This window comes from Vidua chalybeata, chromosome 3, assembly GCF_026979565.1.
Source record: "Vidua chalybeata isolate OUT-0048 chromosome 3, bVidCha1 merged haplotype, whole genome shotgun sequence".
Lineage (NCBI taxonomy): Eukaryota > Metazoa > Chordata > Aves > Passeriformes > Viduidae > Vidua > Vidua chalybeata.
Window position 1 is genome coordinate 74,048,905 of NC_071532.1, and position 12,732 is coordinate 74,061,636.

The 12,732-nt window shown below is 35.5% G+C and overlaps 1 protein-coding gene across 5 annotated transcripts in view; it reads left to right on the top strand.

Moving 5' to 3' along the window:
• MMS22L (MMS22 like, DNA repair protein) overlaps positions 1-12,732 on the top strand; it is an 88,660-nt gene that overhangs the window by 2,603 nt on the left and 73,325 nt on the right. For all 5 annotated transcript variants that reach the window (XM_053939462.1, XM_053939461.1, XM_053939459.1 and 2 more), the window contains exons 3-8: positions 928-1,053; positions 4,230-4,282; positions 6,899-6,986; positions 7,083-7,260; positions 8,387-8,480; positions 10,440-10,570. In XM_053939462.1, the coding sequence (XP_053795437.1) occupies positions 1,010-1,053; positions 4,230-4,282; positions 6,899-6,986; positions 7,083-7,260; positions 8,387-8,480; positions 10,440-10,570 (588 nt within the window). In that variant the 5' untranslated portion in view covers positions 928-1,009. The remainder of the gene's footprint in view (positions 1-927; positions 1,054-4,229; positions 4,283-6,898; positions 6,987-7,082; positions 7,261-8,386; positions 8,481-10,439; positions 10,571-12,732) is intronic.

Here is a 12,732-nt window from a genome sequence, read left to right on the forward strand (position 1 = left end):
TCATCAGATTCTCTTTTTGCCTCTGAGAATGAAGTTGGAAATAGTGCATAGTTCAAGCAGAATATAAATTTGGTGTGTAATGTAATGGAAACTTAAGTGCTTGCCTAGTATATATTTTTAATTTTTAAAATAAAAGTAGTTTTTACATATTAGAAAATTGAGCTTCATCTGGGTGAGATTATTTTTTTGAAAGGCAATGGGAAAATTCTGAAATAATTTACCAGGCTGTCATGCAGTTTGCTGCATTTTTTTTTTTTTAATGCATGTTTATGAAACAATTTTAATTTGCACAGTTATAATGTTTTAACAACACAGGTATCTAATTTTCTTCACTTTGAGTAAAATGGTAATTCTGGTGTTATTTAATTTTTCTTTAGCAAGAGCAAAGGGTAATTATGGCCTAGTGTTAGCTTGAGTTATAATGACTAGGTCCCATTTTGACTCTCATCTGTTCATCTGCCTAAAAGTGTGCTTTTAGCAGTGTGTTCAGTATAAATATTATTAAATGTATGTAAATGAACAAATGTATGTTCTAGCATTAATTACTAGGTCCATAGTGTGCCTTGAGACAGATCTCAAGCATACAGAGCAGTGTTATCTTACATAGCAGCCTCTTCTCTTCACAGTCTGTATGTTATGTCTCAGCCCCTTTGTAAGTATGAAAATACATCATACCTGTTAATTTTTGTTTCCAAAATCTACTGTGACCTGTGACTATATCCTGTTTTTATGCTTTTGAAGCTAGGAGTTGTCATATTTCTATAGATCATATTGCTCTAAAAGGTATGGCTGTGTTTGAGGCATCTGTCATGTACGTGTTGCTGATATATCCAGAAACTATTGGTGGTGCATAAGCCAGCTGTAGATATTGTACTCCATAGGTTTATTACTGGAAAATGTATGAGTATTGTTGGCTCTATTTTGCAGGGTTTTGCTGAGATTAGATCCTTCTCCAAATGACTATGAAGAAAATACAGTGGAATTGTTTGGCTTTCCGTGGGTTACTGAAATGGCATTAGTTGAATCCTGTGGATTTCTCTTTGGATTACTTAGGTATGATTACACTGTATTTTATAATTAATCCACATCTGTACTTATACCTGCTGTAAGGGTGTAACAAAGTTTTCACATTTTTAAAAGTAACATCATAAAACACTGTGGGCTGTGCAATGCATCTAAAAAAGATTAATGCTGTCTGTTTAATGTTCCAGTAAGTGATGGATAAGACCCAGATGGAATTGCAGGAAGAAGTACATTGTGTCACGGATTCTTAATATGTGACTTATTAAGTTTCTAAGTAGTGTGATGCATATCTGAGGCATCACCAGATAAAAAAAAATAAGTATAGTTATTACAACAGAGTGTTGGGGTTAATTTAGAAAGCTCTAGCTTCAGAATTATATGAATTGACTGTATAAGATTTCCTTGAATGAGATTGTGCTACCCATATAATTGAAGTTGTCTTTTGAAGATTTTTAGTCCTTTTCTGTGCGTAAAGGAAAGTGGAGGTTAAAAATCAAATACTTTAAATGCTGGATGCAGTGCTTTCTTCAATTGTTTGGATTAGGATAGCTTCAGCAATCTCTTCAGATACAGTTACTCAGTGTTTGACTAATTCAATGTAGATGCATAATCTGGTCAATGCAAATACACAGATCACTGATAATCCTCTTTGCTACTGATAATCCTCAGGATGTACAGCACATACAGAGAGGGGATGGGAGAGGAGCTTTTGTATGATTGCACAAATATATGTGATGTATTCCATCGTTCCTTTCATTGCAGGGGATTCTTCCATCCCTTTAGGGTATGACCAAGGGCTTGACGTGCAACATCATTAATAGGGTCTGGCTTATTGGAACATGGTGACATAGATGACTTGAAGTGTATTAAAACCACTATTATTTAGTTTTGCTTGCTTGATGCAAGCTTTGTCCTCACTGTGTTTTTAAAAAAACCCAAAGTGATAAAGGGGGAGATAGGAGTATAATGTAGTTAAAAGTTTCAGTATTTAGTTTGATATTTTAACTGTTCATTAGCATAAAATCACTGGGCAGTGACACAGGAATGTTGAATTAAATGGCTATTTTAAAAGTTTTTTTCCTGTAATGTAAATTTCTCTGTAATTGTAATAGAGATGAACATAAGGCATAATGTGGTTATTAAGTTATTCAGGCTGTACGTTCTTTAAAACCTACTGACCTGGTAGGAATAATGGATTTCTGCTAACTCTTGGCCAGGTGTTTGGTTGCTAAGTTGTCTTTTGGTGTGACAAGTCTCTCTGCAAAGGGGGATGTCTCTGCAAACATTCAGTTCATTTGTTCAGTCATAAAATGGAACAGTTTCATTTATAGAGCAGTTGACAACTGAAAGTAGAAAAACTCATTTTTCCACTGTGGAAATTGAATATATTAAGTACAAGTTACAATAGTTTTTGAGGATGGGGTGGCTGTAAATAGTTACATTTATGAAGTACAGTTAATATCCATGTTTAAATATATGCTTACAGAAAGCTAGTTTCTTTTAATTATAATTCTTTTAATTATTGAGATTATACTTAATATTGTAATTAAAATTATTTACAGTTTTAAAATATTGTAAATAATAGCATACTGCAGAACTGCAAGTTAAAATAGTAGTTGCATAGTAAAAATTTTACTATGGGTTTTCATTTGATAGAAGTATGAGTCAAAGTGAATGAGACTATGTAACCATTTAAGTGGGTATATTAAGATAATATGTCTTTGATTAAAAAACAGAAGTACCAGTTTATCTGTCAGAATGTGTATTTGCAAATCAAATGATTTCATGATTAACAGCCATGAGGCTCAATCCTTGAGGTACAAATGCAAATTGAAACTAAAATGATTTATTTAAATAATGGTACTTTTGTTATGTTTCTTGTGCCCAGTTTGTTCTTTAATTTTATCAGCCTGCTGTATTCTGTCTTTGTCAATTCACTGGAGAGTATTTTTCTTTTTATTTTTTTTTCTGTCACTCCTTTCCGGTACCTTCCTTCCCTAAACACCAGTCTCAACAGCCCTGTTTCATAAAGCCCTCCTGCCTCAGACTTCCCTCCTTTTTACATGGTTGAAATCCTTGAAAAATCCAGGCAGAAATTCAACTTTGATTTCAAAACAGACAAAAAACTCTACACCCACCTAAATGATGGAAGGGTAGCTGACATGGCTTTATCCAAGAAAACAAGATAGAGTGAAGGGAGATCATTTTATTGTGTGTATGCACTTTAATATGCAAGTTACAAACTGTAGTTTTGTCTTTTAGATGCTTCTTGTGTCTTTTAAATGCTTCCTAATTTTCATGGTTTTTTAATAAGAGCATGTTTTTTTTTAATTTGTGTTAGATCCAAGTAGCCTATTTTAGAATCCTTCAGTAGTTATTGCTTTGACTGTATAAGAAATGAGGCAGAGAACTCCCTCCTCAATTTATGCAGCATTTTCTTTCAAAAGTCTGTCTAACACAGTTGTGCTTTTCATATATTCCATTTAGTACTGCTTTATCTCTGTGCAGATTCTACTGGAAGACCACTTGTTGTTACAGAATGTGGCTGAGTATTTGCCTATGTTACAGCTTTTTTTTTTTTAAATATTCATTTGCAGTGTCACTTAGCTTCTTTGAAAATGTTCTCTTTCCTCTCCAAAACTGAACTGAGCTTTAACTTTTACCTTTTACTCTACTCTCTTTGTTGCTGTTTATGCTTTGTGCTGGAGTTAAGGAGCTGACCACCCTAAGCAGGAAGCAGGAGAAGCTGCAGACAGGATGTACTAATGCACATTCACAAGTGGATTAATTTAGTGTGTACTGAGTGTATGCCATGAGGGCTAACTTTTAGGTTTAATCTGTAGTCAAATATGAAGTTGAGTTATGCGTGTGCTAAGATCACTTGCAGGGAATGGCTTTTGGGAGTTTTTGTCTGTATTGCTGTTTTTTGCCTTCCCCAATATTCAGCCAATTGTTTGGGGTTTTTTTACTGTGTTTAATGATTTATAAACATGCACAACGTCTATTCAATATCACCCTTCGCATGTAGATACATCCATTGCCTTTCACTAAAACTCTTTTCTGAGTTACATTTCTATAAGCTTTTTCAGAACTACAAAGCAAGAAACACATCTTGCCTTTCTCGGTTCTATTTTGTGCTTCCTAAAGTGTAGTTAAACAACTTTTACCTATATAAATACCATACATCTTTGTATTCCTTTAATCAGGCAACAGATATACAGACTGGAAAACCTAGTACAAATGGGTTCATCTGATTTTGGTAAGTTTTACAAATTTAATTTGACATTGCAATAGGCAACTGACTATCTTTCATAAAAGAAATAAATTCTCACAGATCATGCTTGTGCTTTGACTCTTGACCAAGAGATTTTGGAATGTGCATCAGAACAGCTCCTTTATAAGCAGCATAAAGCTACAGTAAGGGTAGAAATATAGGCGACCAAATGAGATAAAAATAGTAGGGAAATAGGTAGTGGAAATGCTGGGAGTCAGTTTGGAGCCAGATTTGCCTGTAATGGTAGATGGACAAGAGCAATCCTTAGTGGGGCATTTTGCATTAATTTGACTTAAGGTGTCACCCCTAGAGCAGAATTTGGCAAAACTATTAACTCTTTTAAAACCAGAAAATTTCATTGATCGTCCCAACAATTATTTTAGTTACAAAGGTAGTGTCTTGGATTTTTTTTCAGTGTTTCATTGGCTTACATTTAAAAGAGTTAGTTAGATTTGCTTAGTTTTGAGTTACTTACAAACTTAGTTTATCTTTGCAGTAGGATCGATAAAACAGGATCACTACAAAATGCTTTGTTTCAATTAAATACTGGGGCATGAGAAGCAGCATGTTTCTGAAGGATTATTGCAGCCTTGGGCTTATTGTAAGTTGAAGGCTGAATTACTTAGCAAGTTGAGAAGTTCAGTAATTACTCAGAAATAAACTGTAGTGCCTTCTCATTATAGATAACGTGCTAGTGTTCCATGAGTGAAATATTTTGACACATTACTATTGGTTTTTTAATATTGTGATGTTCTGCCATTTAAATCATTGATGTGAATTTATCATCAAGCTTCTTTCACATGCAGTTATTGATAGTATCAAAAAAATCTATTTTTTTGATGTAAATGGAAAGAGCCTGTTTTAAATTATGTTTGAACTTGTATATTGTAGCTGGACATCAAGGAACTGTTCTGTTGGGGTTTTTTCACTTAAATTTAACCACCTGCCTGATTGTCTTCTCTTCTTTGTATCCCATTCTTCGACTTGTCAATTAAGCTAGTAAAATGAACTTGAATTTTGTGCTTTGCACCAGGCTTTCTTTCTGAATCAGAGCAAGTCACTGGTTCAGCTGTGACTCAGTGACTCTGACCCTTTATAGAAGTGGTCTAATAGTAGAAGGGTGTCATGAGCATTGAAGTATTTAAAATGGTCAGCAGGGTGATGTTTGTTATTATTGATGTCTTAAATACATGTGCTGTCACCACTGTTTAAAACCCCAGTTAAGAGTTTTGGCTCAGTAAATCTATGTTGTACTGTGTGTTTATATAGATATCAATATTGTACATTAAATTTTGTTTCCTATCAGTCTTGATGAGCTTTGGAGAGCTGTGTAATGTAGAAGGCATGTGAAAATACTGTAATATGAAATTTTGCTTAAACAGAGCTTCTGAGAATGTAAGATACAGTATTTGTTATTTGTATAAATCAGCAGTAATATCTATAAATAATCACTTTAAGAGGATGCACAAAGCTTGTATGCACAAAGCTTTATTTTTGGCGTTTGTGACATGAAATTCCAGGTTAATTGGAGGAGATGGGGGAAAACAAAAGGGAGAGGGAGGACAAGGAGAACTGTCTTTCCCTGGCTGTGCAGTCCAGTGTAGTAGGTGACCAAGAGTTTTTGCCATGCATCTCCTCTAGGGTGATGCACTTTGATTTGGTCCTGCTCAGGGTCCTCATTTGATGCTTGCATTGAAGATGCTCTGAATAATCAGCATGTGTTGTGATCAGGTACATGTGTTACAGACTGACTGCTTGCTAAGCTTTTGTGTGTATATATATTGTTGGGCAGTAGTTATTTGGTATTTAAAGGACTATATTTTGTTTGTTATGCACTAAGTTTCATCTTTCTCTAATACAAGCTGAAAGATACAAGGCAAGATGTAGGAATAAATAAGCAGTGATTTTCACACAGTGGCAATAACTTCCATGAATCTCTGCTCTAATCAGGGTGTTTGAGCTTGCAGATGCAAGGTGAGGATGGTAACACCATGAGAACAACAGCTTCAAAGAACAAAGGCAAGGAGACATATAGCCAGAATAACTGCCTGAAGGCATACAGAGCTGCAGGTGAAAGGCAGGATTGTGAATGGATGGCTCTTAGTATTATACAGCTGAAGATCCTGTGCCACAGCGATGCTTCCAAGGGAGAGTTACAAAGCGTATTTACAAATAAGTTCACCTTATTGAACTTACTTGTACCTTATTATTGAGCCTTATCACAGTTTAAGTCTGTCAAGAGAAAAGGGTACTGATAAATTGTTTTACCCATGTCTTTACTGAAGGTGTCTTGGAAGCAGTCAGGAAGCAGGGCAGTTGGGCTGAATGATGTCTTCTAGCACTGAGAGTACTTACTCTCACCTTTCCTAGGGTCTTCTTTTCTGTCTGTATCTGGATATGTGCCTGAGATGATAAGACAAAGCATGGATCTCTCTGGCAAGATGACATTTAGAAGTGGGTGTTTACCATCAGTCACCTCCCAGTTTGTCCTCAGAGGATGTCTTTCCAGTGGTCTGGTCTAATTACTGTGGAGAATGCAAATGTTAAACAAGTCATGGTGTGGTCACATCTGCTTTAAGCTACTGATCTCTTTTACTTCAGGTCAAGCTGCACACTTGCACTCTGAAGCAGAGAACATCAGGCATCAATGTGTTAAGTTTTTGCATTATGTGAAAGTTTTCATCTTCAGGTGAGATTTGCACACATTTTACTAAATTGGGTACTGAGCTTTGTGTAGCTGCTACTTACCTGTCTTCTGGTTGTGTGTATTTTTCTGTACATTCAGGTATGTGGAACCCCCTAAGGTGGAAAATGATGGAGTGCTGCATAGTTATGAAGAACTAGAAGCTCAGTTACCATCACTGTTGGTGGAAGAGCTTCATGCTTTGACCGTGCATGTTGGTCGCCTTTGTGAACTTCCTAGTAATGTTCTGGCAGCATTTACTATTCAAAATCAGGCAAAGGTTGGTGTCTTTTTATCATTTTATTTTTTTATGTAGCATTATGTATTCTACTTGAAAAATTTTGCCTTAATATAAGTTAATCTTTTTGATTTGGTTTTTTTTTTCTGTATTAAGTGCCATCCTGTACTTGGTAAACACAACTGATGAGATCTGGATTTTCTGTTTTATTTATGTATTTTTGTTCTATAGCTTTAGAATTCTTCCTATAGCATACAAATGATAATACCAATTACAGGTAGATACGTAGGCTTAAATTAGCATAGCTTGTTTAAAAATTCTTTGGTGTTTGTCTGTAGTAATTTAAAATTTCTGAGTATCCCAGTAGGAGGGGCATTTCTTTAAAAATACATTCTGAAATCTGACTCAGAATGGGAGATGTTTTATACAAAGAAAAGTGTAGATGTGGAAGGAGGCACAGCAGCATTAAATACTACTGTGGCATACACCATTAGGATTTGTGCATACACATAGCTAATGCTTTCAAATCTTTTATAAAGACAGAAAAGGAATTTCTGGCTTATGTTTTATAAACTAGTATCTGGAGAGGAATGATGCACTGAGAAGCAGCACTTTGGATCTTTGTTTAGCTTGTCAGTAGTGGCTGAGCTGATTAAAAACAGTAATTTCAATTAAATTTTAAGAAAGAGAATACTAAAATTTTGGAGCTCACTAAAATTTTAAGAGCTCACTTTAGCAATTTTTGTGCTTCATGATGCTTCTCTTTAAAGAAAAGGTTAACAAAGGGTGTTGTAATTTGTCAACTTTGAATCAAAACTTCATAAATAGCCTCTTACAGACAGAATTGTAATGAAACTTTGTTTCTTTTTTTTTCTTGAACTGAATGACATGTTTGTATGTTAGATTGTATTTGATCACAGATATTAATAATGTTCATTGCAGCCCATCTTAGCATGTCAAGTCCAACCATTACTCCAGCACCTCTATGTTGTCCACTAAACCATGTCCCCAAATGCCACATCCACATGCTTTTGAACACTTCCAGGAATAGTGATTCCACCACTAAACCTGGGCAGCTTGTTCCAAAGCCTGACCACCCTGTCTTAGCACAGTATCCAGAATTCACTAAAGAAATGTTAAATATATGTAAATATATTTCTAATCACAGGTCTTTCCTCCATCATGGCACTTACTACATCTCCATTTGGATATTAAGTGGCTAGTATTAGAAGTTCTTCATGTACTAGGTGAAAAACTGAAGAGTAAGTATGCAGGCCTTTTTATTGAACTTATTCTTTTACATATGACTTACCTAATTTTCCTATCTTGATTTGTCCAGAATCAAAACTACTTTTGGTAGTTTTTAAGCATAGCTGTGTTTAATGGGGTAAACTCAGATATGGTAGAGGTAGGTTCTTTGTGAATCATCGTGTGCTCAAATTAAATAAAACTGAATTAGGAATTTGTTCAGTCAAAACACAGAGTTTGTACTCAGCTGATGCAACATATTAAATATTTAATAACAATACACTTCTTGACATCACAAATAAAAATGCATTTACAGATATCCAGAATGCATAACAATGAATGGCAATTGGATGACAACAATGTAGGAAAAGTGTCCAAGGATGGACCAGAACAAGGATCCTTGGAGGAGAGAATTTGTATTGTTAATCATGTGCAACACCAGGAAAATATTGGGCAAAAGAAGAAGCCTCAATCAGGGGAGCTTATAAAAGTACAGAAAGAAAAGGGCAAGGCAATATCTTTTAAAAATTTTTATAAGGCTTTAAAAGGGCAAAAAGTAAGTTGATAAGAGTAAGCTGTTCAAAGAAGTTAGATTAAAAAGGTCATAGAATGCAATTGAAAAACTCAATTTCAGAGTAGTTCAGTTTGCTGAAGAATTGGTAAAATACAGAAGAGAACTTTATTTGCTTTGGGAGGCTTATATCTGTTTTCCATGTCCATTCTACCAAAATAAATCACAAAAGTGTTTTCTTTTATAATTGGTGTGTCACTGCAACCATACCTTCCCTCACACAACCTGATTATACGTTGTGAATATAAATTCCATATAGGAATTGCAACAGTTGAAGTAATGTTGAGATATGGAAAGAGCACACTATATGCTTACCCCAGTAACTGGTGTTGAATCTGAGCTCTTGGATTAACTTTTGGCTGCTCTGAGTGCTGTCACAACACAGCCTTGCTCCCATTAACACATTTTCTCTGTTTCTACATTATTGTATAGTGTGTAGGTTGGCTTTTTGTTCCATAATTCTAAGTTTCTTTTATGATCCATTGTGGGATAGCGTGTTTGCCTTTTTTAGAGCATTTTGGAGAAAGGATAGTGAAACTGTTGGAAGCAATTTATTTTCCAGAATTCAATATTTATTTCTAGATAATGTTCTGAGTTATAATGCTGTCACCTATCTTTGTAAGAGAAAGCTCGTGATTTTTAACAACAAAATTTACTAGTCAGGACAGTCGTATCTCTACATACATTATCTTGTATTCTTACGTGCTTAGAATTTCCTAGGTTTTTATCTCATTCTGTAAAGTGTTCTGAATGGAAACTTCACACTGCTGAGACCAGTGGCAGGGTAGTGGATTCAGGGTTTCACCTTATATTTCCAGGAATAAAATACAGTCTCATTCTACGTATTGTCTGCTCCACTGATGTCAAGGGAGGTGTACTGTTGAAAAGCTTGTGGAATAAGATCTTACAGCCTCTTAACTTCACCATTTTATCTGTTAATGCCTACAAATGCTCAAGTTGGAACATGATCATGCCAGCTTTCTACATCAACACATCCAAAAGAAAGTGTTAGACCTCTCCAGAATTGTTTGTCATCAACTTGCATATCTGCAAAACATGTCATGATTCCAGAACATGCGCACTGCCATGTGACAAAGAGGAACTTGCAGATAAATAAATCCTTATTCCTCTGCAAAATCTGTGCCAATAAAAGGCTGTAAAGTGCCAAGCTTTTTTACTGTCAGCCTGAATAATACCAGATTTCAGTGCAATGATGACGGAGATTAGCTTGAATTTAGGATGAGCTTTCTCACATGAATTTATAAATTAAATTAAAATTACATACAGGTCAACAAGCCCATTCTAAAATATGGATATATATCTTAGAAGAGAAATCCTATCTGTTTTATATTGCTAGAACCAAACCTGGAACTAAACCATGCTACTTTTCTTTTGTGTTTAGGACAAGTTGTATATGCAAACCATTTCATTAATCTAACCGGAGAGAATCTAACCAATATCAGTTTATTTGAAAAACACTGTGGAAATCTCATATCTGATTTAATAAGTTTGGCCATCAACAAGTATACAAAGGTAACTCTTTTTCCTTATACAGGCCATGGGCAGTTAGATGCTTGTACAGGGAACCATATGAATTGGGTATTGCACCAGTGCATAGATGACTTCTTAGTGCTTAATTGTAAATGTTACGTATGGCTTTGTATTTCCATGTTTTAAAGAGTGTTATTTGTTAGGAGCTCAAATTGTGTTATATTTATTCATGACCATCTGGCAGTTGAATGAGACAGTAATATTGAAATGCACTGTGTACAGAGCAGAAGTGAGTGCCACATTTTCTAAGTTCAGTATTCCAGGTTTAATGCCAAACATGGCACAGTCTAAAAGGTTTAGATAAATGCAAAAAAAAAGGTCTTTTCAAACTCTCTCAACAGGAACAAAAAGAGGATAACTCTAATCCTGGCAGTAACCTACCCTGGACACTTAGAGAATGTCATATTACGGTTTATTGTTGCAGTGTGCCTATTTCTACTGCCTCATCTTTCCGTTACAGCACTTTTGCATTTGTCATGGGAAAACTTTTCCATGTCTTCTCTTTTGCTTTTTCTTTTCTTCTATAGCTGCAGTGTTTTTCTCACTTGTTTTGAGCACTGCAAAGCTAGAAAGTCATAATAGTTCCATATAGCAGCCAGTAAAAACAGCTGTGTAATCTTTGTGTCATTGTGAAACCTGTTTTAGATGGACATGTGTGATCCATGAATGCAGGACTGAACTCTGAGAATAAGTAGCAGTGACCACTGTATGATTTATGTTTTCCTAGTACAAAAGCATAAGAAATAGAGTCCCTCTTCTTCATGTTACTTTTGAGGATGGTGGGAATGGCTGTACTAGCCTTTGATAACTGTTCTTTTAAAATACCTTCCTGTAGAAAGCTGTTACCTTTTAAAATCAGTTTTGATCTATTAAATTATCAGATAATACTGCAACGTTCTCCCCTGACAAAAGGCAAATAGGTGAGAATAATGTTTTAGAAAAGAAAATTCAAATAGTATCTGTTGAACACAGTGCTTGATGGTAGGCTTGGAAATGTCAGATGATAAAATGACAGATTCTACATACTTTCACAGAGCCACATTACAAAGAGAGAAGATTGTTTTGTCCCTGTTTTTTCTTAAGCTTTCTCTAGGTGTGGGCCACACTGCTTGAATTAATTCTATTTGAGATTAATTTCTGAAGTGAAGCTTGCGCTTGATCTGGTGACTCCTGTAGTATAGAACCTTTCTGTCATCCCATTATGGAAATAGCATCCCTCAAAATTGTTGAAATTGCAACTAATACCCGTAGGTAGTAGGTGGCACCATCAGCTCATCACTAAAACATGTCCTTGGGCTTTTGGCTGAGAGCATTCTTGAGTGCAGGTCAACATTTGTGGATATCCTTGGAAAGAGTGTTCTAGACTCATGTTTTCAGATTGGTTTCTTGAGCAGCTTTGGGATGAGGATGCTTGACTTGGATCATGAACTGAGTCCAGTGTGCTCTGAGACACATTTGGCAGAGAAATATATGTCCGTGGATATCTTTGTTCTGTCTTTAGCAGCTATACCTCTGGCACCCGAGCTGTATTGTCCCAACAGCATTACAGTTTGGGGTTTTAAACATTCTTACCAAGATACTGAAATGAGGATGTTGTGAGAAGAAATCCAGAGTGTAGTCTAAGCAATATCTGTATGGTGTCTTGCCTTGATGCTACTGCCCAGACTCTATCCTGAATGGACATGCACATTTCCTGCAGGAGAGATCCTGCAGTCTTGTAGAGTAGCACAGTTACAAATGTAAACAGTGGATGAAGAAACCTTGCTGCCACAGCTGGTAGTCCATGTAGAAAGCATGAAACTCATTTCTAAGAGAGTTTCTATGCCTAATACTACTATAAAAACCTCCAATATTGCAGTGCATCTGTAATGAGTAGACTGCTCATTTCCAATGGATCTGTTTTGTTCTTTGGTGGTAAGTCACAACCAGAGTTATTTTTGAGGCACTTCAGTTTTGGAAAGTTAGTAGTTAAATAATGAATTTTTTCAAGAGACTTTAGTGGCCATACTGTTTATTCTCAAGATAATATTTACATAAAATTAGTTCAGGTTGTTGAGAAATTCCTGTAACAGATCTTTAACTAAAAGTGTGAGGAGAGAGAGAGGCACGTGACATACTGTGAGTATATGTGGAAAGTGACTAAA